This window comes from Mercurialis annua, linkage group LG2, assembly GCF_937616625.2.
Source record: "Mercurialis annua linkage group LG2, ddMerAnnu1.2, whole genome shotgun sequence".
Classification (NCBI taxonomy): Eukaryota; Viridiplantae; Streptophyta; class Magnoliopsida; order Malpighiales; family Euphorbiaceae; genus Mercurialis; species Mercurialis annua.
This window is the reverse complement of record NC_065571.1, coordinates 486,504-514,486: the sequence shown is the minus strand read 5'-3', so window position 1 is coordinate 514,486 and position 27,983 is coordinate 486,504. Positions and strand designations below refer to the sequence as shown.

The following is a 27,983-nucleotide window of genomic DNA, read 5'->3' as shown; positions in this document are numbered from 1 at the left end:
TGTGAAAAATTTAAAGTTACCGTCTCATAATTGACACCCACTTAAGAAACCTTTTGAATCTTGTACAAAAAAAAAGGAAATATACTAAGAGCAGAGCATGTGGATGATATAAATTTTAATAGTGTCGCCAGCGCTCGAAAATTCTCATTTTATAAAGTCTGCTAACTTTTTTTGGTGTCTTTAAAATTTCATTTTTGAACTTTTTGTTTGTTGTTTTTTTTTAAATAGACCAGTCGTCAATTTAATTTAATTTTCAAATATTCTATATCAGTTGATTTATGATGTTATTTTAATCTAATTTACCTTATCATATAAAAAAAGTTGGTAACTAAAACATAATCCTTGGATAGTTGAGTGATCTCAAGTGCTGTGTGGAAATTTTACTCCCTTGCTTGCACGCGCGCATGATCGACCCGCTTTTTGAGTATTACAGTTCAGCTTTTTACGAATAACTAACTCTGGTCCACCTTGAATATGAATCCCTCTGTGCTACGAGGTGTTAAAAAGGCCACTCGCCATTTTGCATTTGTTTTCCCTCTGTTTTCCTGATCCAAAATAAACAGAGCCATCCACTTATACACTCTTGATAAATTATCATCCTTCTCTTTTCATTTAGGAATTTCATCAAACACGTAGAGGCTGAGATTCAGATACGGAACACAGAGATTGAAATGACTGTTACTCAGTTGCAGAGTTATCACCATCCATGGATTTTACCTGCTCGAATCCCGAAACTAAGTCAAATTCGCTCTCCATTGTCGCCGTTCCCTGTTCGGTGGATCAAATCTTCAACATTACTTTCGTGTAGTTCCAGAGGCTGTGAGTTGAAACTACTCGAATTTATTTGTAATTTGATGACAACTCGTTTAACATATATTCTGTCATTTATGTTTTCCAGTGAACTTCCAAGGCAATTTTGAGAAGCAAAGGCATCGGTTGGCTTCTATTGCTTGCCTGGATATTTCAGACAATTCGTGCTCAAAGCTCTTAAGAATGAGGCAAATTAGTAGTTCTCAGGTGAGATTTAGTTTACTTGAATGTTCTTAGTTGGATTACTGTGTCAATTTGGCTTACTAATTTTATGTTTTAAACCATACTGAAACCTCTAAACTCGTATAGGACTACTAATTGTCTCTGTATTATGTAGTAGTAAATATGTTAATAAATAAATATGTCATTTTACATGCAGGATTATCAAAATAAAGTCGCGTTTGGATCTATTGCGTCCTGTTGTATATTGAGATTCGCACAGTTAAATTTGGCAAATGCGTTTATAAAGATGGTTCGAGATTCAGTTCCCTCTTTGGTTTTGACTTTTGGCACAAGCTCCCCTTTTGCATGTGTATCTAATTCTTTAAATAAACCAACGCCACTTGGTTTAGATGTATCCTTCCCTTCGTTTAAAGATCTTCAGTGGAGCTTCGCTCGATTGCTCTATTTGTTCAACATCCAACTTGAAAGAAATGTGGCTACGTAAGTGAAGTCGTGACTTTATACTTTCTGATTCATAAGCTACACCTTTCTATCACACTCTCTGCTAGTTCATACAAGATTATTGGGTTGAGTTCGTTTTTGTTTTTGTTTTTTTCATTTTCTTAGTAGGTATCAGAAGATAACATATCCTCATAATATTGTTATTAAACTAATATAATTGCAGTTAAGACTCGAGGAAAACAAATGCATTTTCTTCTCCTCAAAGTGTAGTCCAATTATTAAATAGGCCTTGCCATCACTTCTTATGCACATTAATGCACCACTATACACAAATTACTGTTTGTTTTACCATGTTCTTTTTCCTTGGAAGGCTGTCCTTGACGCAATGGGAATAAAATTATATTTGTATTTAACATGTATCATGAGATGTTAGAGATGATATACGTAGTAGACTAGTAGTTAAGCATCACTTTAGGCTTTGCATAAGTGCATTATGCCAGAGTACTTGTACGAAGCTTTACAGTAACTGTTTAGTGTATGCATTAACTACCGGTTATATTTTTCAACCTAGATACACTAGGAACAGGGAAACTTGTATTTTTTTTAGCACATAATGGGGTATCAGGTGCTGCTGCGATATAAATTTGTTTATTTGTTATGTGCTTAATGAATAATGCTCATCAATTGATTGATTGGTTATGTATGTACTGTAGGTTCTTTGTAGTGCTCCTTGTGGCTTGCTTCTCATTTGTTGTCATCGGCGGTTTCCTATTTTTTAAGTTCAGGTAACCTACCTATTGCATTTACTGAAACTAAGAAGTAGCATTAGCTTTTTTTTTTTGTCACATTTGCAGAATCACAAGATTTTTTTTAACATAATTGTATATGTTTTGGTACGTGTTTTTGTTCTTGCTTGCACCATGCTGTGATCTTTCTTTTTGTCTGAAAATCTCTTGCATAACAACATTTGCAGTATCACAACTTATTTTACTTGGGCATGTAGCTCTTAGATTTATCTGAACCGGGGTGGTAGAGGATAAATTGAGATATCTATACTTGTCAATATATATCTTTCAGCTAGCTTCTTCTTTCTGTATACTTCTGTAGGAGTTCATACTTCATACCATTTGCCAGGTAGCGATATCACAAGGCCTGTCTAGCAAGTTGGGACTTATCCTCTGAAAATTTCTTTCCACTGAACCACTATAATCACAAACTTTGTTAGCTGAAGTTGAAAATTGGTAGTTCCTTTGCATATCAGAACTTCTATGATAGAAAGATGAGAGATCTAGAGTTCGACCCTTGATAATTTTTATTTTAAATAATTAAATATATAAGATAAATTGGTGCTTGTTAACATGTCAAACCCAATAAACATTTGCATGCGGGAGTGTGTTAGAGAGACTGTCTTGATTTTTTGGGTGAATTGGTTATTTGATACTCCCTCCGTCCCGTAAAGATAGAAAAAGTACTCATTTTACAAGAATTAAGAAAGTAGTTATTTATAGGTAATTTATCATAATTTGTCTAAATTACCCTTTGTACTTTATTAGTTATGTACATTTCCCAAAGCCACTCTACTAATTATAGCACTTACAACTCATTTGTTTATCTTTTCAAAATATGCATTTAATGTTTTATGATAAATATGTAGGGGTATTTTAATAATTTTTGACTTAACTAACTCTACTTTTTCTATTTTTATGGGACAAAAAAAGGTGGTACTTTTTCTATTTTTATGGGACGGAGGGAGTATAACTTAAGGATGATGATGCTAATATTTTAAGGCTTAAAGAGACTGTCTTTAAGTGGTAACTTATTTTTTAGCATGTCTCAAATGTAACTGCTATGTTCTGGATTCATGTTTCCCTTGTTAGATGGCTTGTTTCTATGTATTTTCAAGAGCCTCCTTATTCTATTTCTTATGCGCCTTTAAATTTTCTTTAAGACTTGAGAGAAATGTTCAAAAAATTGAATGTACAAGTATCATACATTAAGATGTGAGATAATTTTTACTTGCCTTCACAATTGAGAGGATCTTTTAGCTTTATTTAGTACATGGGAAAGCATCATAAGATTAAGCATACATGCAGAGCCTACTGAATTATAAGTTGAAACTCTTCCATGTTATGATTATTCTTTGTATCGACTTTTGTTGCACATATTTTCTTGCTTGTTTTCTGATCTGGGTACATGCTAATTAAATTGCACAGGGGTAGTACACAATCACTGGAGGACTGTTTCTGGGAAGCGTGGGCATGTCTGTGTTCATCATCTACTCATTTGAAGGTTTGATGATGTTTCATTGACCTCACAATCTTGGCCACTGGAAATTCCCCTGCTGGTTTCACAATTGCCAATTTTTGTTTGTTATCTCTAAACAACTATAATACATGTGGAACTGCAGCAAAGAACACGTGTAGAACGTGTTATTGGCTTTGTTCTTGCCATTTGGGGCATATTGTTCTACTCTCGGCTATTGAGTACAATGACAGAGCAGTTCAGGGTAAACTACTGAAACATTTACCCTGAATAAAAACTACATCCTTAATCTCACTTATATATAAATGACCTTCTTTGGGCTAATACTTGGACAGAATAACATGCAAAGGCTCAGGGAAGGCGCGCAAATGCAAGTTCTTGAGACTGATCATATTATAATTTGTGGAATAAACAATAAACTGTCTTCCATATTAAAGCAGCTAGATAAGTATCATGAGTTTGCCGTCCGCTTAGGCACTGCTACAGCTAGGTAATTTATATCATGCTGCCAGTCTAGTTCTATATCATTTTATGTATTTTTTTTGATTCATTCAACTTATCTTATGTTTATTGTTGCAGGAAGCAGAGAATTCTTCTCATGTCTGATCTTCCAAGGAAGCAGATAGACAAGCTAGCTGACAATTGTGCCAGAGATCTTAACCATATAGATGTACTCACTAAGAGGTAATTGTAAGTAAGTTTTCCTGAAATTTCTGTAGAATCTAATACAACGTGCTCTTTCTTTTCCAAAGACTTTTATAAACTACATTCGCAGACAAAGCAGTAAATTAGAAATTGTTCCCCCTTTCTGCTATGGACTTGCCTGACTTTCTGTTTCACAACGGCAAAATAGTTTAATTCTTTCCTCAATGCACGAGGCCACAACTTCAGAAAGCATTATGCAAAAATTGAATTGGATGCTACTTATACTTGAGTGTAAGACAATGTCTGATTTTGGCCAATTCTATAAGCTGGATGACGATGACTTAAATAAAAGAAAAATGAAATGCTTCATTACCTTTTTAGCTGCTTGGTCAGTTTGGTTTTCCTTAATCCAGCTATTTTTTAATTTATTTTGAGAGATCCAAATTGTTTTGAGATTTTTTTAATTAAGAGATTGTGTTTTGTTTATTGCCTGTATCATTCCAGTAATCTCTTGTCACTAATATTGGGATATAAAGTTATGCAACTAGAAAATATGATTTCGGCAAGTTGTTTAAGGTGCCTTTTTCTCTTTTTTTTTTTGCTTCCATTTCTACAGTTGCAGCCTTAGCCTAACAAAATCCTTTGAAAGAGCTGCAGCCAATAAGGCACGCGCAATAATAGTGTTGCCCACAACCAATGGGGATAGGTAGGTGAAATAGAACTTGGATTTATATTATATTGCTGCTCTTTTTTTTGCAGTCTTGTACGTTTATGCAGGAAATTGCTTTAATGTCATTGTGGCAATTATCATGTGATAATTACAGGAGTCTCAGTGTGGCTTTATTCTGTTATGGGTACAACTGGACATACCATACATGCTTAAGGTTAACCTGTGAATAAAATAGTTTGCAATGTTTATCCTAGAACTAATTTGACAACTGGTAAATGAGGCACGATACCTGCTAGACTGACCATAAAAAGATGAGACTGTAACTAATACATTGACTTAATTTAAATGATCATGACTGATCCTAGATATATGGATCTAACTTTTCTCTCATTTATCAAATTTGTTGGCGTTATTTTGCAAGGTCATGTTGTTGAATCAACATTCTTTTCTTTTTATTTATAAGAAACCCGCGGCATATTTCTTGAACCCCCTGCTAAGATGCTTGAAAAGAATATAGTGATGATTAGCGACTTGTTAATTTAACTTTAGCGACTGCAACGAGGAGAAGTAGTTAGATTCTTATAAACTTTGAGAACCAAATTTTGTTGATAGTGTTGGACTACCTATCGATGTTTGATAGTTCATGTATTGATCCAGTGATCAATTATGTAATGCTTGATACATTTCTATGGTCATACCTTTAGCATAATGCTTTCCTTAAATAGTTTGTCATTGGCTGATCTGATGTCATTGTCTATCTTGGTGTTATCCTCTATGGTCTTGCTTTGTGCAGTAGTATCATTGATCTTCACCAATCACTAGTATACTACTTAAAACCTTGTCTCCAGGCTACTGCACCATTTTACTTCATTTTTGGGGAGTATGCTTGATAGATATGGGCCAAGAACAGAAAATTAAACTATTAGTAATTTTTAAGCATTTTAATGTATATTTCAGATATTCAATGGTAGGTATGAAGTTGATACCAATGCATTTCTATCTGTGTTAGCTCTTCAACCTATCACAGATATGGAATCTGTCCCCACCATTGTTGAGGTGCATAACATATCCATGAATCTTTTATGATATTATGCAATGCAGTTTATTATACATGCTGTGATGTTGGGTGTGCTATATTTTTGAAATACAGGTATCAAAGTCCAATACATGTGAACTCTTAAAGTCAATTTCTGGGCTGAAAGTAGAGCCAGTGGAGAATGTCGCATCCAAATTATTTGTTCAGTGCTCTCGGCAGAAAGGACTGATAAAAATCTACAGACATTTACTTAATTATAGAAGTAATGTACACAAATTTCTTTTGAATGTTGCGTTTATAGTATCACTTTCGTCCTGTTTGTTTGTGCAAGTATGAGTATTTGAGAGATAGAGAGAGAAGACTGGTAAAGAGTTTCTATACTGTTTTGTCTGGTGTATTTCAAAAGTAACAAACACAATCAGATAGAGACAAAGCAAGAGCTGGTTTTACATGTGGCTTTGCATGATAGAACAATAAATCACGCCAATAGACCAGTGTAGTGATCTGTCAATTCTATACAGTTAATTTCAAATCCTTTATTAACTAATCACATATTTGCTGATGAAACACTGATCGTTATCCCGTTTACTTATTGCAGAAAATGTATTTAACCTTTGCAGTTTTCCTAATCTGGCTGGAATTAAATTTAGGAAACTAAGACGTGGATTCCAGGAGGTAATGTGGTCACTGAGAATTTTTGTCAGAAGAAAACTTCTAGGTAATCTGATATGCATATTTTTAAAATGATTTCTTTTCAGGTGGTTGTTTGTGGTCTTTACCGGAATGGGAATATATTTTTCCACCCGAATGATGATGAAATCTTACAGCAAACAGACAAAGTAAGCAAATACTGCAGATTTTATGAATTTCCATCCCCATTCCTCTCAATTTTCAGATTTAAGAATATATCATTGATATGCAATCTACGGATAAGTAGCAAAGTTAATTGAGAAAAGTGTGAGATGCTGACCAGTTTGATCTCCAAGATAATTATGTCAATTGCTTTCTCTATGCAACTGTTAGGGTTCTCATAGAAAAATCTTCAACATCGTGTTGATCAAAAGAAATATTATATTCTCCCCTCTAAATATTTTTGCGATAGCGTTTTCTTGGTTCTGAATTTCCGTTTTTATATTTGTACTATTAATTGTGGATATCAACATCTTTAATATGAAAAAATGATTGTTTATAATTTTTATAATCTTATTTAACATATGCTGCTTCACTCGTGTTGGGTTGATTATTTTTCTCTTCCACATTTTTCTTTTTTTCCCTCCCTTTTTACTTCTTCTCTATCTTAGATGTTTTCTCTAATCTGCTCACTTCCCTCGTGTAGATTTTGTTCATTGGACCTGTTCATGGGAGAAGGACACCCGAAATTGCATATTCTAGTGTTTTCAAAGAAGGAGGAACTTCTTTAAAAGATCTCAGAATTGTAGAGGACACTGAAGAAATAAATCATGCAATACAATTGAAAAGATCACGGCTTGCAAATATTGTAAAACGTCTCAGTAAATCTGGGTCAAAGGTATATTTCAAGGGAGGTAAAGCTCAAATGACATGCATTAAGTTATGTACCAACTTGAAATGTTATTTTTCTTGTCAATGCAGGCATCAGATTCATCTCCAGGACCAAAAGAATGTATACTTTTGCTTGGATGGCGCCCAGATGTTATAGAAATGATTGAAGAGTATGATAATTACCTTGGACCTGGAAGCATATTGGTATGCTTTGTATTTTTTAGTCTTGTAATTTCACATTTCAACTCATACCTGCTTCTGAAATCTCTTGCACTGTTTGGTAACTTGAAAAAAGATTGTCCAATGAATAGATTTTGTGTAAAAGTCCTGGAACAAAGGATCACTTTACCCCCTGAACTTGGCACAAAGTATCAAAAACGTCCAAATTAGCAAAACGGGATCACTTTTACCCTGAACTTGTCAAATTTAGTACAAAAACCCCCCTCCCCACTCTCACCTTAGAGAGTGTACCTCACTCTCCGGTTTTAATAGTGGTTTTGGTTTTCTAAGGTGGTTTTTGCTTGAAAAAGGTTGAAATTGGTCCTAATTTTTTTTAAACATTTTAAATTAATACCTAACAATTTTAAAAAGGGACAATTTCATCCTTTTAATTTCAAATTTAAAAATTACAAATTAATCCTCCAACTTTTATATATACACCAAATTAATCCCTAAAATTTATATTTTTATTAAAAAAAATCAATTTTTTTTTAAAATTAAATCAGACCCATGGGTCAAAAATTGACCCATGGGTCTTGAAGAACAGACCAAGGTCTGTTCTTGAAGAACAGACCTGAATCTGTTCTTCAAGAACAGACGTCAGTCTGTTCTTCAAGAGAACAGACCGCCGTCGGTCTGTTCTCTTGAAGAACAGATCGCCGTCTGTTCTTCAAGAGAACAGACCGGCGGGTCTGTTCTCTCAAGAAGAACAGACGGCGCGCCGTCTGCTCTCTCAGGAACAGACGGCGCCGCCGTCTGTTTTTCTTGAGAGAACAGACCCGCCGGTCTGTTCTCTCAAGAACAGACCGTGATGGTCTGTTCTTGAGAGAACAGACTCAGATCTGTTCTCTCAAGAACAGATCTGGTCTGTTCTTGAGAGAACAGACCACGCCGGTCTGTTCTCTCAAGAACAGACTTCCGGCGAGGAGGAGGTCCTCCTCGCCGGAAAGTAAAAAATTTTTTTTTGAATTTTTTTGGATAAAAGTTCAAAAAAGTCCCTAGGTTAATTAGAGTTTAATTGTGATTAATTAGTATATAAGTGTGATTAATTAGAGTAAATTAAGTTTAATTAGAAATCCACTCTCCAATTAAGTGCCACGTCAGCATAAGGGGTGTTTTTGTACCGGTTTTGACAAGTTCAGGGTAAAAGTGATCCGGTTTTCTCAATTTGGACGTTTTTGATACTTTGTGCCAAGTTCAGGGGGTAAAGTGATCCTTTGTTCAAAAGTCCTGTTTGGAAATATCATGCTTGAATTGAGATTTAAGCATCTCTGTGTCCTCTCCTTCATGAATATTATGTGCAGCCTACAAATGTGCATAATTATGCAATTATGCAGTTTCCTGTTCTCCGGTGACTTCTATATCCTGGCTAAAAATCGAAAGCATACTTTTATCCTTGGACCCTGTCTTGATGCCCTAAATATTGTCATAGTCGTTGCTTTGAATCTTTTGGTTTGCTTGGTTTACAATATAATCATTTATATCTTATGTAAGACTCCAACTATGATTTTAGCATCTCTAACACTCCCACATATGAATGTCTTTATCTTGCCTTGTGCTCACTTATAAATTAATCAAATGAGGTAAAGCTCAAATGACATGCATTAAGTTATGTACCAACTTGAAATGTTATTAATCACTTATAGAGACTCTTAGACATGTCATAAAATCTATGGGCCTGAGAGTGCTGAGCCAATTCAGACATAGAGATTAACATTCATATTGTACAATTGACTTTGCGAAGTATCATTAACCTCTACCTATAAGTCACTTGACTTTCTTTTAATTATTTAATGTTAGATTTATATATATCTCTAGCACTCAGTTGCCACTTGTTTAATAGGATGGTCAATTCTTCCCTCGTTGACACTTCTTGGAACGTCTCTCTGAGATTTAAAATTAATATTTAATGGGCATAGTCTTCTGCTAGTCCAACTCCAGGTATTGAATTATAAGTTTAAGACAGTCTGATGGTTAAGCCATTTGACGCTCTAATACCTATATCAACTGACTGACCAGCCCAAAAGTTTAAGATGTTAAGTGAAGCTGCAACTATGATTTTATTATCTCTAACAATGTATTTGTTATTGCAGGATCAAGATAAACCTACTGCTTGCCATGTATCACATAATTTAATTTTCTAGATCAAACATTCAATTTATTGTTTAAAACTTATCATCTCTATGCATATGCAGGAAATTTTATCAGATGTACCCTTAAATGACAGAAAAGGGGCAAGAAACAGTAAAGGTCAAGTGCAACTCAAACATGTTCGGGTTTCCCATAGGGTATTTGTTTTAACCAAGTCAACCAGAGAATTCGAAATACACTATCCAACGCATTTTCTCTGTTTCTGTTGTTTCTTGGAAGACCTTCCCTTGTCTAATATTCTTGGTCTTAACATTGCTGCAGATTGGAAATCCCATGGATTATGATACTTTAGAGGAAACCATTATTAATATTCAAAATTCTTATCAGAAAGCAAAAGCTATTCCTTTATCAATTGCTGTTCTATCAGATAGAGAATGGCTTCAAGGTGATAAACTTTAACTCTATTTCAATTTTAAGGAAGCATTCTAGCATAGTACTAATTATCATCTCTTTCAGATCCGTCCAGGGCAGATAAGCAATCCGCCTTTTCCCTTCTCGTTGCTGAAAATATCTGCAACAAACTTGGAGTTAAGGTGATTATGTTTCTCCTAAAATGAATTTGATCTATGGATCCTTGTTTTAGTTTATGAAAGACTAGCTTTTTGGCTCTGCTGATTGAAAATTGTTTTTTCTGTTGACCTTTTTCTTCTAATTTTATAGTAGGCAAAAGGTACAAAAAAAACCTCGTAGTTTTCATAAAAGTACATATCAGCCCTTTTACTTTTTTTGGGTATAATTAAACCCTTTTTGTTTTCAAATAGAACAAATAACCCTTTTCGTATAACATCATTAGAAACACTCGTTAATGACTGACATGTCTCCCATAATCATATAGGAAAAAAGTTCAAAAATAATTTTAATGTTTAAAACATTTTTCAAAAATTTGAGGGGGTAAGTGTCCCAAAAGTAAACTAAAAGGGTTTATTTGTTCGATTTTGAAACAATGAGGATTTGATTGTTCAATTTTAAAAACAAGAGGACTTAATTATGCCCAAAATAAGTAAAAGGGCTGATATGTACTTTTGAGAAAAAGTCGAGGTTTTTTTGTACCTTTAATAGTATGAATCGAGAATCAAGATAGTAAAATTGAGTGTTTTTGCAGGTACAAAATTTAGTAGCAGAAATGGTCGACTCAAAATTAGGCAAACAAGTAGGACATCCTTTAATATACAAGATCAGTTCTTTGACTTTGCCATTTTGATTTTACATGCATCTATAATACAAATGATGAAATCTCTTCAGATTTCAAGAATCAACCCATCCCTGACTTATATAGCAGCAGAGGAATTAATGAGTCTTGTCACTGCTCAAGGTTTTGCTCTACCCACTACAGTACTATTTAAATTAGGGTTGATTGCAAAACAAATCATGAACTTTAGCCTGTTTTGCAATTACAATGCAAACCTAAATCTAGCAATATCAGACATGGACTATTGATTTTTAACAATTTGGAATACGAGCAATTTTCCGGTAAAAATTAATGATGTATATGCCGAAACAGTGTATATTCTACTGGCCACGTCACTATTTTTTATTATCAAAAAATTGCTTCCAAATTGCGAAAAAAATGATAGTTCGTGTTTGACACTGCCAACATTTATCTCAAAACATGCAGTTCATGATTTAATTTGCATTTACTCCTTTGAATTATTGCCGTTTTAATTGAAAGAGCAACTACATGTATTTTATGATAGTGGCAGAGAATAGTGAATTGAATGCGGTGTGGAAAGACATTCTTAATGCAGACGGTGATGAAATATATGTTAAGGTAAAATGTCCAGTTGCATATGAGGTGTCAGTAAATTGACAAAACCATATTACAACAATTTGCTTCCATGTGTGTGACAGGATATTAGCCTATACATGAAAGAGGGAGAGAATCCTTCATTCTTTGAGCTCTCTGAAAGGGCACATTTGCGGCGAGAGGCCGCAATAGGCTACATCAAAGATAATAAGAAGGTATAGGCGGCTAAGTAGGTTGTCAATCATTGGTTTTAGGGTTAAATCATGAACATAATGTTTGCGATGACAATACAAACTTTAAATCTGGGAAATATCAAATACGACTATTAATTTTCTTCAATTCAGAACACTGAATAAATTTCCGATAAAAAATGCTATGTGGACGGCGAAACATTATATATTCCGGTGTCCACAACATCATTTTCTTATTAGATAATTGCTCATTTTGACATTGGTAATATTTAAAATTTATATGGTAATTGCAAAATATAGTAAAATTCATAATTTATACATCAATTAACCATTGGTTTTATTCAACTAATTTGGTACGAACATCTCATTGAGCCTTATATTTGCAGGTCATCAATCCAACACCCAAGTCGGAACCTCTTTCCCTTGGAATGACAGACTACTTGATTGTTATATCGGAGCTCCAAGTAGAACAACCTATCATTTACAAAATGTAAACTTCAGTCCATCATCAGCTGCTGCTTCTTGTGTATTTTCATTTTAATTGTTGCTGGGGCTGTTTAATCTAAGTTCAAGCAGATATTCTATGATAAAACTTTCCTGAGTAACTATAACATATCATCAAAATTTAGTAGTATCAGGTCTGTAAAGTGAAATGTAGATCATCCACTATCCCCAGAGTTCTTACTAAAGGAGCTAAACTTAATTCGAGCTTTGATGACCGAGTTCGAATTTGGCTCAAGCCCAACTTGTATTTTAATATTTATGCTAGCTGGATCGGGTTCAATTTCGGCTCATATTTTGTTCATTTACGTGCTAAGTAAACTATCAACAGAACCACGGATTACAATTGATTCCTTTCGGTGCCCATTCTCTCTCCAAGAGGGCACATCGAGAAGATTAAAAGAACAAATTTATATTTTGTTAGTTCTTTTGGAAGTTCCTCGGGAATTTGTTTTGTAATGACGGTTTCAAACATTGCAACTTAAGTAGTTTTTTGTTGCTAGAGGTATAATTTTGGATTGCTCAATTTGCCAAGTACACAAATGTCATAATACTAATGTAATTTCAGAATGCTACTTGTGCAATTTCAGAATAATACTTGTGTAGTGTGTACTTTTATATTGCTCATTCTGTCTCTACAATACAAATTTCATATAAACTTTTTGCATTATGAATTACACAACTGGGCATACATCTTAGAGCAACCATACATGCTCATTTTGTCACAACATGATTTAACTTAAAGGAATTATACAGAAAATAACCATCCATGACATGCATTTTTTTTAATTTTGGCATAACCCATTTCGAAGCCCTGCACTTTACCATTTTTATTCGGAAAATCCCTATCACAAAAATGTTTTCTTCCCGTCCTTTTATTTGTTTAATTTTTGATTTTTATGTCCTTTTGCATTTTGTTCCAGTTACAAACTTTTTTTCTTTCCAGTTCCAACAAAATAGGGTACAAATCGAAATTGATCAAATAAAAGAACTTGAACGCGAACAAATTTGCAGGAGGAGCTTTCTTAACAAAACTGGTAAAATACAAAAGTCTCGGCACGAGTTTTACCTTTTATTTTCTTTCTGATGTCATGCACTTAATCATTTCTTTTCTCCTCTGCCTTTCCTAAAATACTTCATTTTCTGCTATAAATTGGCAACTTCCTCACCGTGATTGCCGATGTTCGAGTTGTACCTATTTTCATGACCACTTTTTTTAGGGTTTTAATTAGAGTTAATTAGGATTAATTAGGTTACCTGCTCTCTCTCTTTTTTGTTAGAGAGAGGGAAAATATCTAGTTCAGCCAAGTCCAGAGTACAAAATTGACTAGTTTGATATTTGGTAACAACTTCAGGGGTGAATTATTCCTTTTGTTCAATAGTTGAGTGACTCAAGAGTCACGTGGAGAATTTACTCCGTTGCTGCTCGTACGTGCGCATGATGAATCGCTTTCTGAGTGATTTAAGTGGCAATATGCTCCATCAACTTGTAAGCAATAGACAATTATATTAACATATAATTTAATTTTATATAAAAATTAATACACAAACTTAGTAATAATGTGTCTCATTTTGACAATTTATCCTTTCAATTTGTAAATTAATTGTCTTCTCGATTGACAATTTGACCCCTTAATTCATAAGTTAATTTGTTAAAATGTATTAATTGCATATAATTACTAAATTCGTATATTAATTTGCCAACAAAGTTAATTTATGTGCTAATTATCTATTATTATTTACAAGTTGAGGGGGTAAATTGCTCCTTTTTTAGTATTACAATTCAGCGTGGTCCCTTGCCTCAGCTCTGGCCTACTGCTATAACTAGTTGAGAAACACATTTGGAATTAATTTTCCCTCGTTTTTCTTGATACTAAAAATGATCCAAAATAAGCAGAACCATCCACTTCTTAATCTTATCCCACACTTAATAAATCACCGTTCTCTTTCTCCTTTATTTTTTTTGTTCATTAAGAAAATGTTAGTTACTGAGTTGCAGAGTTTTCATCATCCATGGACACTAAATCATATTCGAACTCCATCTTCCGGAAAGAGGTTGATTTCTTTTCTTCATGTTTGTTTCTGTTATTTCTGACATATTTAGTAATTCTACTACTACTGCAGGAGATCAATGCTGTATCCTGTTCGGTGGATCAAATCTTCAACGTTGCATGCTTGTAGTTTCGGAGTACTTTCTGATGGTGAGTTGAAAGCAGTCTATTTAATCGTAATTTAAGCATACATTTTGTGTAACGCGGACAAGACTATACTTATAAAATGAGAACAACTCGTTTAAGTTAGATTCTTTGTCATTTTTGTTTTCCAGTGAACTGCCAAGGCAATTCTGAGAAGCAAAGGGATAGGTTGAATTCTATTGCTTGCATGGATTATTCAGATAATTCATGTCCCGAGCTCTTAAGAATGAGGCAAATTAGTAGTTCTCAGGTGACCTAATGTATAGTTGTTCAGGACGTAATGGTTTAGTTTATTTGAATGCAATAGTTAGATTACTGTGTCAATTTTGCTGATTAAATTTATGTTTTAAAGCATACTCTTACCTCTTAACTTGTATATACTCTCTGCACTATGTAGTAGTAAATTTGTTAATACATGTCACTTTACATGCAGGATTATCAAAATAAAGTCACCATTGGATTTATCACATCTTATTGTATATTGAGATTTGCACAGTTAAATTTTGCAAATGCATTTGTAAAGATAATTCGAGATTCAGTTTCCTCTGTGGTTTTGACTTTTGGAACAAGCTCCCGTTTTGCCTGTGTATCTAATTCTTTGAATAAACCAACTCTACTTGGTTTAGATGTACACCTCCCTTCGTTTCAAGATCTTCAGTGGAGCCTAGCCCGAGTGCTTTATCTATTCAACATCCGACTTGAAAGAAATGTGGCTACGTAAGTGAACTCTTTCTGATTCATGAGCTACATTTATCTATCTCACTCTCTGCTAGTTCATACAAGATGTTAGTGTTGAGTTCTTTATTGCTGTTATTTTTTTTTCATTTTCTTAGCAGGTATCAGATGATAATACGTCATTGTAATATTGTTATTTAACTAATATAACTTGAGAACAAAATGAAATATGCATATTCTTCTCTTTAAAGTAGGAAAATAACAGCGTAGTCTAAGTATTAAACAGGGTCTTGATATCGCTTCTTATGCAGTTATGCCACATTAATTGGCTGTTCCGGTAGCAATGGGAGTAAAATTGTATTTGTAATTAACATGTATCATGAGATGGTCGAGATATTATAGGTGCTATTTAGGCTTTACATAAGTGCATTATGCTAGACTCAGCTAGAGTACTAGTACAAATCGTGACAGAAACTGTTTGTTGTATATGCATTAACTACCAGTTATATTTTCAACCTAGATACACTAGGAATAGGGAAACTTGCAGTTTTCATCACATAATGGGGTATTGGGTGCTGCTCCTGTATGAATTTGTTTATCTGTTATGTGATTAATGAATACTGCTTACTAATCGATTGATTGGTTATGTATGTGTTGTAGGCTCTTTTTAGTGCTCCTCGTGGCTTGCTTCTCATTTGTTGCTATTGGCGGTTTCCTATTTTTTAAGTTCAGGTAACCTAACGATTGCATTTTCTGAGAAAACTATGATGTAGCTTTAGCTTTATTTCTTATCAGGTGGGAAATCACAAGATCTGTTTTAAGATGTTTATATATGTTTTGGTATGTGTTTTTGTTCCTGCTTGCTCCATGCAGTGAACTTTCTTCTTTCGGAAAATCTCTTTTATAATAACATTTGCAGAGTCACAACTTTCTTTACTTGGGCATGCAGTTCTTAGATTTTATCTGAATTGCGGAGAGAGGAGAAAAATGTGAGATACGTTATATTTGTCAAAATATATCTTTCAGGAAGCTTCTTTGTTCTGTATACTTATGCTGAAGTTAATACCAATTTGCTAGGTAGGACAGCAGGCCTATCTAGAAAGTTGAGACTTATCCTCTGAAAACTTATTTACATTTACCATTTGAACCCGCTATAACCACAGTGGTTGTGAGTTTATATATTAGTAGACCTCTTCACCTGACATCAATTGATTTTAAGATGGAACCTAACAAAGATAAAGTGGGCATATGCTTGTTCACGCTTCAAGCCCAATAAATATTTGCATGTGGGAGTGTGTAAGAGATAATAATAAAATTATAGTTGGAGCCTCACCTAATATTTTGAATTTTTGGGTGAATTGATTATTTGATAGAACTTAAGCATGATGATGTTAGGATGTTAAGGCTTTGAGAGACTGTCTTTAAGTGGTAACTTATGTTTTAGCATGTCTCAAATGTAGCTGACATATACTGGAGTAAATTACTCATGTTTTGTGCTTCCTTTCTTAGATGGCTTGTTTCTATGTATTTTCAAGAGCCTTCTCTAAATGCTCTTTAAATTTGAGATAAATGTTCAAAGAATTGAATGTACAGGAATCATACATTAAGACGTGAGATATATATTTTACGTGCCTTTGCAATTGAGAGGATCTTTTAACTTTATTTAGGTTGTATATGGGAAAGCATCATTAGATAAAACATACATGTAAAGGCTACTGAATTATAAGTTTAAACTCTTCCATGTAAGTTCACAACTTGTAAATTCCCAGGCTGTTATGATTGTTCTTTATATAGACTTTTGTTGCACGTTTTTCTTGCTTGTTTCCTGATTAGAGTACATTCTAATTAAATTGCACAGGGGTAGTACACAATCACTGGAGGACTGTTTCTGGGAAGCTTGGGCGTGTCTGTGTTCTTCAGAAACTCATTTGGAGGTTTGATGATGTTTCACTGACCTCACAATCTTGGCCACTGGAAATTCCCTGCTGGTTTCACACTTGCCAATTTTTATTTGTCATCACTAAACTATAATACATGTGAAACTGCAGCAAAGAACACGTGTAGAACGTGTTATTGGCTTAGTTCTTGCCATTGGGGGCTTATTTTTCTATTCTCGGCTATTGAGTACAATGACAGAGCAGTTCAGGGTAAACTACTGAAACATTTACCCTGAACAAAAACTACTTCCTTAATCTCACTTACATGTAAATGACGTTCTTTGGGCTAATACTTGGACAGTATAACATGCAAAGGCTCAGGGAAGGTGCACAAATGCATGTTCTTGAGACTGATCATATCATAATTTGTGGAATAAACAATAAACTGCCTTCCATATTAAAGCAGCTAGATAAGTATCATGAGTATGCCACCCGCTTAGGTACTGCTACAGCTAGGTAATTTGTTTTCATGCTGTTAGTCTGGTTCTAAATCATTTTTGCATAATTTTTTTTGGTTCATTCAACTTATCTTACGTTTATTTTTGCAGTAAGCAGATAATTCTTCTCATGTCTGATCTTCCAAGGAAGCAGATAGACAAGCTAGCTGACAATTTTGCCAGAGATCTTTACTATATAGATGTACTCACTAAGAGGTAACTGTAAGTAACTTGTCTTTAAATTACTGCAGAATCTAATATTACGTGCTCTTTCTTTCCCCTTGACTTTTCAGGCACTAAATTCGCAGACAAAGTAGTAGATTAGAAATTGTTCCCTCTTTAAATGGTGGACTTGCCCGACTTTTTGTTTCACAATGGCAAAGGAGTTAAATTCTATATATATTTTTGTGCCATCCTCAATGCATGAGGCCAAAACTTCAGAAAGCGTAATGCAAAAATTTGAATTGGATGCTACTTGTACTTGAGTGAAAGACAATGTCTGATTTTTGCCGATTCTATAAGCTTAATGGCAATGAGTTAAACAAAAGAATGCTTCATTACTTTATTTAGTGCTTGGTCAGTTTGTTTTTCCTTAATCCAGTTATTTTTTATTTTTGAGAGATTCGATTTGTTTTAGGAATTTTTTTATCTAAAGATTGTGCTTTGTTTATTGCCTGTATCATTCCAGATCTCTTATCACTGCTATTGGCTTGTGAAGTTATGTAACTAGAAAATATGACTTTGGCAATTTATTAAAGGTACTGTTTTGTTTTGCTTCCATTTCTACAGTTGCAGCCTTAGCGCAACAAAATCATTTGAAAGTGCTGGAGCCAATAAGGCACGTGCAATAATAGTATTGCCTACGACCAAGGGGGATCGGTAGGTGAAATAGATCTTGGACTTATATTATATTGCTGTTGTTTTTACAGAGTCCTATGTACATTTATGCAGGAAATTGCTTTCATGTCTAATTACAGGAGTAGTGTTGCTTTATTCTGTTATGGGTACAACTGGACATGCCTTACATGCTTAGGTTAACCTATGAACAAAATAACTCGTAGATTTTTATCCTAGAATTAGTTTGACAACTGATATATAAGGTGCGAGACCCGCTACCTTGACCGGTAAAAGATGAGATATAGCTAATACATTGACCAAAATTACATGATCATTATTGGTCCTTGATATATGGATCGAACTTTTCTCTCATATACCAAGTTGGTTGGCGTTATTTCGGAAATAATGGATTCTTCTTTTAATTTACAAGACACCTGCAACATGTTTTTTGAACCCCCTAATTAGATGCTTGAAAAGAATATAATGACGTTTAGCGGCTCATAAAGTTTATTTTAGTGGCTGCAATGAGAAGTTGTTATTAGATTTTTACCAATTTTGTAAATCTGATTTTACTGTTGTTAGTTTTGGAATACCTATCAGTGTTTGATAGTTCATATAGTGATCCAGTGATCAACTATGTAATGCTTGGTACATTTCTATGGTCATACATACCTTTAGCATAATGCTTTCCTGAAATAGTTTGTCCTTGGCTGATCTGGTGTCATTGCCAATCGGTATTATCCTTTATCGGCTTGCTTTGTACTATAGTGTCATTGATTTTCACTAATCACTAATATACGGCTTAAAGCATTGTCTCTAGGCTACTGCATTATTTTACTTCATTTTATGGAGTATGCTTGACCGAAATGGGCCAAGAACAGAAAATTAAACTATTAGTAATGTTTAAGCATTTTACGCCTTTTAATATATATTTCAGATATTCAATATTGGCAGGTCTGAAGTTGATACCAATGCATTTCTATCTGTGTTAGCTCTTCAACCTATCACAGATATGGAATCTGTCCCCACCATTGTTGAGGTGCATAACATATCCATGAATCTTTTATGATATATGCATTGAGATTTATCATACATGCTGTGAAGTTGGTTGTGGTATGTGTTTTGATATACAGGTGTCAAAGTCCGATACATGTGAACTCTTGAAGTCAATTTCCGGGATGAAAGTAGAGCCAGTGGAGAATGTCGCATCAAAATTATTTGTTCAGTGCTCTCGGCAGAAGGGCCTGATTAAAATCTACAGACATTTACTTAATTATAGAAGTACTGTACACAAATTCCTTTTTGAATTATGCTTTTATAGTATCACCTTCCTCCTCTTTGTTTGTGTAATTACGCGTATTTGAGAGAGATAGTTTCTCAAAAAAAAAAAGAGAAAGAGGAGACCAGTAAAGAGTTTCTCTACTGTTCTGTCTGGTGTATTTCAAAATTAACAAATACAATCAGATAGAGACAAAGAGAGAGCTGGTTCTAAATCTACATGTGGCTTTGAGTGACAGAACAATAAATCATGCCAGTAGATCAGTACAGTTATACAGTCAATTTCAAATCCTGTATTACCTAATTGTATATTTGCTAATGAAACACTGATTGTTATCCTGTTTTCTTATTGCAGAAAATGTATTTAATCTTAGCAGTTTTCCTAATCTGGTCGGAGTTAAATTTAGGGAACTAAGACGTGGATTCCAGGAGGTAATGTTGTCTCTGAGAACTTTTATTAGGCAATCTGATATGCATATTTTTTTAAATAATTTTTCTTTGCAGGTGGTTGTTTGTGGTCTTTACCGGAATGGGAGGATATTTTTCCACCCGAATGATGATGAAATCTTGCAGCAAACAGATAAAGTATGCAAATACTGCCAATTTTATGAATTTCCATCCCCATTTCTTCTTTATTTTTCAGATTTAAGAACATAATATTGATATGCAATCTATGGATCTAGTTTTGGTTACTTGCATAAGCAGCAAAATTGATTGAGAAAAGTGTGAGATGCTGACCAGTCCCACCATCCAAACAGTTTGATCTCCAAGCATATGAGATAATTATAACAATTGCTTTCTCTATGCAACGGTTAGAGTTCTCACAGAAAAATCTTCAACATCGTGTTGGTCAAAATGAATATTAAATTCACCCCAATGATATCTAATTATTTTCGTGATATTGTTGTCAGCATCTCTTCTCCATTTTTCTTTTTTCCCTTCCCTTTTTTTCACATCTTCTCTATCTTACATGTTTTCTCTAATCTGTTCACCTCCCTCGTGTAGATTTTGTTCATTGGTCCTGTTCATGGGAGAAGGGCACCCGAAATTGCTTATTCTAGTGTCTTCAAAGAAGGAGGGACTTCTTTAAAAAATTCTAGAATTGTAGAGGACACTGAAGAAATAAACCGAGCAATACAATTGAAAAAATCACGACTTGCAAATATTGTAAAACGTCTTAGTAAATCAGTGTCAAAGGTATGTATCAACTTGTAATATTATTTTTTTCAGGGAGATAATATCTCAAATGACTAAGTTATGTACCAACTTGTAATATTATTTTTCTTGTCAATGCAGGCATCAGATTCATCTCCAGGACCAAAAGAATGTATACTTTTGCTTGGATGGCGCTCAGATGTTATAGAAATGATTGAAGAGTATGATAATTACCTTGGACCTGGAAGCATATTGGTATGCTTTATAATTTAGTCTTGATATTTCACATTTCAATTCATACCTGCTTCTAAAATCCCTTGCAGTGTTTGGCAAATTGAAAAAAGACTGTCTAATAGATAGATAGAGTTGTGTAAAAGTCCTGTTTGGAAATGTCATGCTTCAGCTTGAGTTGAGAATTAAGTGCCTCTATGTTCTCTTCTTTGTGAATATTATGTGCAGCTTTCAAATATGCATAATTATGCAGTTTCCTCTTCTCTATTGATCTCTATATCCTGGCAAAGAATCCATGACATATTTTTATCCTATCTCAATGCCTTAACTATTGGCATAGTCATTGCATTGAATCTTTTGTTGATTTGTTAGGTTTTGCAGTTATAATCATGTGTAGTCCCTCTATCCCAAAACAATAATCTACTTTGTCATTTTCACGCAGTTTAAGAAAACACAGTTAATATTCTATATTTTTACAAATTTATCCTCATTTTAAGATGTTAAGTGAAGCTCTACAACTATGATTTTATCATCTTCAACACTGTATTTGTTTTTGCGATTAGGATCGAGATAAACCTACTGCATGTCATGTATCACATATTTTAATTTTCTAGATCAAACATTCAATTTATTGTTCAAGATTTATCATTTTTATGCATATGCAGGAAATTTTATCCGATGTACCAATAAATGACAGAGAAGGGGCAAGCAACAGTAATGGTCAAGTGCAACTCAAACATGTTCGGGTTTCCCATAGGGTATTTTTTAAATAAGTCAACCAGAGATTTGATATACATTATCCCTCTATTTCCTCCATTTGTGTGGTTCTTGGAAGACATTCACTTGTATAACATTCTTGGTCTTAACACTGCTGCAGATTGGAAATCCTATGGATTATAATACCTTAAAGAAAACCATTAGTAATATTCAAAATTCTTATCATAAAGCAAAAGCTATTCCCTTATCAATTGCCGTTCTATCAGATAGAGAATGTCTTCAAGGTGATAAACTTTAACTCTGTTTCAATTTTAAGTAAGCGTAGTACTAAATATCCACTCCTTCAGATCCGTCCAGGGCAGATAAGCAATCCATTTTTTCCCTTCTCATTGCTGAAAATATTTGCAACAAACTCGGAGTTAAGGTAAATATATGTTTCTCCTAAAATGAACTTCATCTATGGATCCTTTCTTTTAGTTTTCCCGGATGAAGTGAGAATGAAGATAGTAAAATTGAGTGTTTTGCAGGTGCAAAATCTAGTTGCGGAAATGGTCGACTCAACATTTGGCAAACAAGTAAGACATCCTTTTAGTAGACAGGATCAGTTCTTTGACTTTGACATTTTGAGCATACACAATAAAAATTATGAAATCTCTTCAGATTACAAGAATCAAACCATCCCTGACTTATGTAGCAGCAGAGGAATTAATGAGCCTTGTTACTGCTCAAGGTTTGCTCCACTGTTCAAATTATTGCAAAACAAATAATGAACTTTAGTGTGTTTTGGAATTACAACACAAACTTTAAGAACACCGAGCAATTTTCCGATAAAAAAATGTTGACGTGGATGCCGGAACAATGTTTATCTTTGGTGTTCTCATTTATTGCTCACTGTCTGACATTGCCAAAATTTAAATTCGTGTTGTAATTGCAAAAATGATTTTATCTGCATTTAATCCGTTAAGTTATTGCCACTTTAATTTTAAAGCGTAAATACATGTTTTTTTAATAGTGGCAGAGAATATCGAATTGAATGCGGTGTGGAAAGACATTCTTAATGCAGAGGGTGATGAGATATATATTAAGGTAAAATGTGCAGTTGCATTTGAGGTGTCAGTAAATTGACGAGTTGCATTTGAGGTGTCAGTAAATTGACGAAACCATATTACAATAATTTTCTTCCATGTCTGTGCCAGGATATTAGCCTGTACATGAAAGAGGGGGAGAATCCTTCATTCTTTGAGCTCTCTGAAAGGGCACATTTGCGGCGAGAGGTTGCTATAGGCTACGTCAAAGATAATAAGAAGGTATATATGACTACAATTTTGTCAATCATCGGTTTTAGTGTTAAATCATGAACTTCAACGTGTTTTACAATCACAACACGAACTTTAAATCTTTAGCAATATCAAACACAAACTTTCAATTATCTGCAATTCAGAACATTATATATCTGGTATCCACATCAACATTTTCTTATCAGAAAATTGGTCGGTGTTCCGAATTGTCATAAAATTATCTTTCATGTTTGACATTGCTAAGATTTAATGTTTGTATTATAATTGAAAAATACGTTCATGACTTATTCTGTAATTAAGTCTTAGTTTCACTAAACTAATTTGGTCCGGACCGGACATCCCGATTCTCAATTAGCCCTATATTTGCAGGTTATTAATCCAACACCCAAGTCAGGGCCCCTTTCCCTTGGAATGACAGACTACTTGATTGTTATATCGGAGCTCCAAGTAGAATAACCTATCATTCACAAAATGTAAACTTTAGTCTAGTCTATCATCAACTGCTGCTCCCTGTGTATTTTGTTTATAATTTTTGGGGGGATGTCTGATATAAGTTCAGGCAGATATTGTATGATAAATTTTTCCTGAGTAACCGTAACATATCATTAAAATTTAGTAGCTTCATGTCTCTAAAGTGAAATGTAGATCATCAACTATAACCAGAGTTCTGGCCGAAGGAACTAAACTCGATTTGAGTTCTGATGGCCGAGTTTGAACTCGGTTCATATAGTATTTATCAAGTTCGAATTTGGCTCGAGTTCAACTCGTGTTTTAATCTTTATACCAGACTGATCAAGTTCTATTTCGGCTCATATTTTGTTTGTTTAAGTATTGAATAAGCCGAGTTATTTATAATAATTAGAAAATATTTATTTTGATTATGATGTATTTATTTGTAAAATTCTAAATGGAAGTTAAATGGTTTCCATCTCTTTGTATTATTCGAACCAATCACATTAATTAAATTATATATACAAAATTATCTTTGTAGTAATGTTTAGAAATTTAAAATAATTTTTATTTTTTTACAGGAATCAAGCTTATATCTACTCTCTAATTTATATACTCATTAATCTAATTTTTTAATAAGTAATACTAATAAAATCCTGTTATTCAGTTAATCGAATAATCAACTAAAACAAATTAATTATTTTAGTTTGGTTATATAATTCAATTTGTATATATCTAAATATGGTTGGATAATTTTTTTAAATTGTTTTGGTTTTGGTTATTTTGGTTCGGTTGAGCAGACCTAACTTGCGGATGTACACCCTAGGCGCCAAGACAAGGAAAACAACAGAAAGAAAATGGAAGCCGTCGCTGTCGACCGCTGTTAAAGAAAAAAAAAATATTCAGGGAGAAGAGAAGATATAGCTCCGCATAGGCGAGCAGCTCTTCACATAATTTTAAAGTTTTTTTTTTGGTTAAAAGTTTTAGTTAGTAAATTATGGCCCACGGTGGCTACGGCAAGCGCAGAGTCGCCGAACGGAAACCTCATGTCGGTCGGCGATCTAAAAGCTTAGGTGTAGACAAGAAGCCAAAGCCTAAATCCAAAGCTGTTTCTCTTAAGAATCAAATTCGTTCCATTGAGCGCATGCTCCGTAAGGTAATTACTCCAATCAATCCATTTTGCCCTAAACTTAGCAATTTTGTTATTTCTGTGCCGTAGGTTTAGTTCATATGCCTGTGGTTTACTAAGAATGTACTATTATTTTGTGTTAGGAACTTCCACTTGAAGTAAGAGATGCTCAAGTGAAAAAATTAGACGAACTTAAGAAGCAGCAGGAGATTCATACTCGTCTTGCTTTGGAACGCAAAATCTTCTTGCGCGATAGGAAGATTAAGTTTTTCGGTAATCTTGTGTGATTTAATTGTGTTTGCCTTCTGTTATTTTAGTCAATTGATGTGTTCTTGAAAGTTGCATTTTGGATTTTTTTTTAAAGAGAGAAGAAAGGTAGAAAGAGGAATAAGGCGGCTGGAGAAACTGCAGCGAGGTTCATCTGGTCAGGCACAAGATGCTGAGATTGCTGAACAGCTTTCTAAGTTGAAAGAAGATCTTGAATATGTTAGGGTGAGCTGCTATTACCTACCATTTTTATAACTTTTTGTATGCGTATTGGTTTTACTAGGAGTTTTGAGTAAGCTTAATTGATTGTTGTTTTTGACATACTTATTTGATAAAGCTTTTCCCATTCACCGGAGGTGAGGATTTGGACCCAAATTTATATAGTAGAAGTTGAGTAAATGTGCATAGGTTTGGATTATTTGTTGAAAATGAAATAAGTCTTTTAGAGGATGTACATAAGAATCGATTTCCTTTATTATATTCTTGCAATTGCAGTTTTTTCCCAAGACAGAGAAATATGTCTCTCTGTTCACTGGAGGTGAGGATTTGGACATACTTGACAAGAGAATTAAATTGCGGAAGCAGATTAAAGCTAATTTAATTGCTGCTGCAGCCAGTGGGAAGGATTTAGAAGGTAATTTCTTCTGGTATCTCTTACCCTATTGTTCTATTGACAAATTCTTTTGCTAGTGGCTTTGTGCTGGTAAAAAGTGTTAAATAGTGGATCCTCTAAGAACTGAGTTTTTGTAGGCATCATTTTTCGAGGGAGATTAATAATTAATCATCTTAAAGCAATTAAATTTAATACAATGGTGAAAACGTGTACATTCATCTGTAGTCAATTATCGACACTTAAATTGTAAGATAAAATTGGTTTTACCTTTGCTTGATGAACTACTTGGAATCAAGTTATGCATCTCAATCTTTTCATGTTGTCATATTGGCCAACACGTAAACTCTATGGATTACTTCATGTCTTATTGTCCTTTCAATGCATTGCGTTAGTCCAATTTAATTCTTGGCCTCCAGTGGGTGACGCTGCTTTGCAGCTCTAGGTCAAGTACCATGAAACGACTCTTTTAGTGCTCTTCTTATTTATTAACCCTTTAAAAAGCTGGTTGTTCACAGTTTGTGGACATTTCTTGCATTCGCCTTATTTTTTACAAGACATGGTTAATTTTGCGTTTCACAATAAAAGGTTTAAATAATTGTTAGATACTGCAGCCTACACAGGCTTTCATACATCTGCTACCTCATCTTCTATGCACATTCTTGTCATCATTTATTCTTACAGGATTTGCTTCTTCAGATCTTTAGAAACAACAACAAAAAGAAAAAAAATACTTTCTTCTTCAGACAACATTAATGTCTTTTTTGAACAACCCTTGACAGAGACTGGGAGTGAGGATGATGGGCTTTTGGATTTGAGTGAAGATGATTTTTTCCTAGCTGGAACTTCAAGCGATGAAGCAAATGCAGATGATGAATGGACTGATAAAAGCACAAGGTAGATTAAAGATTGTTAGCGGAGAATAGAAGTTTCAAGCATTCCTTATTGTTCTACTCTTTACTCTTGGTGCAGTATTCATATTTGCATTAATTGCTTTTAATACCAGTTCGAGGCTAACATCAGAAACTTAAAATAGCATGTGATGGTACATTAGCCAGTATCTATACTGTCTTCTCTATGTGCTAGCAAATGTGTTAAACCAACAAAGCTGCTTTATATTTTTTTTTTCCAGGGAACAGGCATCCAGTACTTCCGGAAAAGCAGCATCTGGTATGTCCAGTGACGAAAGAAACCAGGTCATTTATCCAACTTTACTCTTGCACCTCGCGCAAAAACCCTATGGCATTTGAATGTTGTCATGTTTTTCATAAATATTTTCTCACATCAACATGTCTCATGTAGAGGCAGATATCTGCTAGAGCCCTAATGCCTCCTCCTCGGCCTTCCAATAAGTCTCAATCAAATTCAGTGCATGCGCATTCAAGGTTTGGACCTTCATCAAGCAAAAAACCATGGACGCAAAGGCCTGAAAATTCGACATCCAGCAATACATCAAGTAGCAGAAGTGGACCTTCTTTTAAAGCAGCAGGGTCATCAAATTCAAGGACAGGTCATAGTAGTAATCTAAGTTCAAACTCTGATGCCCACAAACCCCGAAGGAAAAGGAGGCCAAAGAAGAAAAGGCAACAGGTACGTCCCTTCCTTTCCTTATAATTGAATTCTGCATTTCAAATTGCTTTTAGTAATAAATTAATAATTAGAAACTCCATAAATCAATATTGCATAACGCTTATTGCTGAATGACATTACACGTGGTAGAGGGTGAGCAAAACTTTGGTTAAACCAAAATACCAAATTAACCCATCTATTTTCGGCTAATTCGGTTAGCTTAGTCGGCTCGCTACGACTAATAAAAAGATTCGGTTACGTTGCGGTTAAGAATTATAAAAACTCAGTTAATCCAATTAAGTGATTAAATCAAATATCTTTTATTTTTTATTTTTTAATTATTTTTAATAATTATTATATATATTTATATCGATTTAACTCGGTTGATTCGTCCTTTTTATAAGATTTTAGTTATTTGGTTAATTCGGTTGGTTTGGTTAAAGAAATAAAATAATTCAGCTAATCCAGTCAGTTTTTAATCGAACCGACAGTTTGCTCACCCTAATGCGGTAGTTTGTTTGACTGCTGCAGCCTATGATATTTTACCTTTGCTGCATAATTATTTGTTTTTATCCCTTTTCGTTGGCAGGCATGAGGATGGGCGCCGCTGTTATGTAACTTGATTACTACAAATTGAAGTAAATTATGAAATGATTGTAGTGAAACCCTTTACAGCTGTGTTATAACTATCAAATAGTAATCATTTTTATATCTCTACAAGGAGTCTAAATTGATCATCTGTTATAATAGGTTCTAGATTTATATGAGGGATTCTTTCAAAGGGCATCTGTTATAAAGTTGATTATTTGGATTATGGATGTTGA

At 34.1% G+C, this 27,983-nt stretch overlaps 3 protein-coding genes across 9 annotated transcripts; all 3 read left to right on the top strand.

The window, feature by feature from the left end:
- Positions 1-388: 388 nt before the first annotated feature.
- LOC126669581 (putative ion channel POLLUX-like 2) lies at positions 389-12,667 on the top strand. 3 transcript variants are annotated; one of them, XM_050363089.2, is made up of 23 exons: positions 391-819; positions 899-1,017; positions 1,190-1,473; positions 2,148-2,219; positions 3,648-3,723; positions 3,842-3,940; positions 4,032-4,186; positions 4,276-4,380; positions 4,958-5,047; positions 5,983-6,067; positions 6,162-6,309; positions 6,646-6,722; positions 6,806-6,886; positions 7,384-7,575; positions 7,659-7,772; positions 9,983-10,075; positions 10,200-10,323; positions 10,395-10,471; positions 11,041-11,088; positions 11,181-11,250; positions 11,633-11,706; positions 11,787-11,897; positions 12,260-12,667. In XM_050363089.2, the coding sequence occupies exons 1-23, from the start codon at positions 672-674 to the stop codon at positions 12,365-12,367; spliced, it is 2,550 nt and encodes an 849-aa protein (XP_050219046.1). In that variant the 5' UTR covers positions 391-671; the 3' UTR covers positions 12,368-12,667. The 3 variants fall into 3 exon arrangements, with proteins under 3 accessions (XP_050219047.1, XP_055960492.1, XP_050219046.1); XM_050363090.2 differs by lacking the exon at positions 11,041-11,088 and having other exon boundaries at positions 389-819; XM_056104517.1 differs by lacking the exon at positions 4,958-5,047 and having other exon boundaries at positions 390-819.
- Positions 12,668-14,242: 1,575 nt separating this feature from the next.
- On the top strand, positions 14,243-23,752 carry LOC126669580 (putative ion channel POLLUX-like 2). 4 transcript variants are annotated; one of them, XM_050363087.2, is made up of 24 exons: positions 14,247-14,429; positions 14,499-14,575; positions 14,701-14,819; positions 15,003-15,286; positions 15,905-15,976; positions 17,103-17,178; positions 17,293-17,391; positions 17,483-17,637; positions 17,730-17,834; positions 18,408-18,497; positions 19,410-19,494; positions 19,589-19,736; positions 20,089-20,165; positions 20,238-20,318; positions 20,739-20,930; positions 21,030-21,143; positions 21,785-21,877; positions 21,997-22,120; positions 22,184-22,260; positions 22,364-22,411; positions 22,497-22,566; positions 22,849-22,922; positions 23,033-23,143; positions 23,504-23,752. In XM_050363087.2, the coding sequence occupies exons 1-24, from the start codon at positions 14,254-14,256 to the stop codon at positions 23,588-23,590; spliced, it is 2,634 nt and encodes an 877-aa protein (XP_050219044.1). In that variant the 5' UTR covers positions 14,247-14,253; the 3' UTR covers positions 23,591-23,752. The 4 variants fall into 4 exon arrangements, 3 of the variants coding, with proteins under 3 accessions (XP_055960491.1, XP_050219045.1, XP_050219044.1); XM_050363088.2 differs by lacking the exons at positions 23,033-23,143; positions 23,504-23,752 and adding an exon at positions 22,977-23,006 and having other exon boundaries at positions 14,244-14,429; positions 22,849-22,946; XR_007638509.2 differs by lacking the exons at positions 22,497-22,566; positions 23,504-23,752 and having other exon boundaries at positions 14,244-14,429.
- A 622-nt stretch (positions 23,753-24,374) lies between these two features.
- LOC126670262 (rRNA-processing protein EFG1) lies at positions 24,375-27,879 on the top strand. Of its 2 annotated transcripts, none has more exons than XM_050363956.2 (8): positions 24,375-24,740; positions 24,857-24,986; positions 25,078-25,205; positions 25,476-25,614; positions 26,373-26,487; positions 26,723-26,786; positions 26,899-27,180; positions 27,749-27,879. In XM_050363956.2, the coding sequence occupies exons 1-8, from the start codon at positions 24,582-24,584 to the stop codon at positions 27,752-27,754; spliced, it is 1,023 nt and encodes a 340-aa protein (XP_050219913.1). In that variant the 5' UTR covers positions 24,375-24,581; the 3' UTR covers positions 27,755-27,879. The 2 variants fall into 2 exon arrangements, with proteins under 2 accessions (XP_050219913.1, XP_050219912.1); XM_050363955.2 differs by having other exon boundaries at positions 24,376-24,740; positions 26,893-27,180.
- Positions 27,880-27,983: the final 104 nt, after the last annotated feature.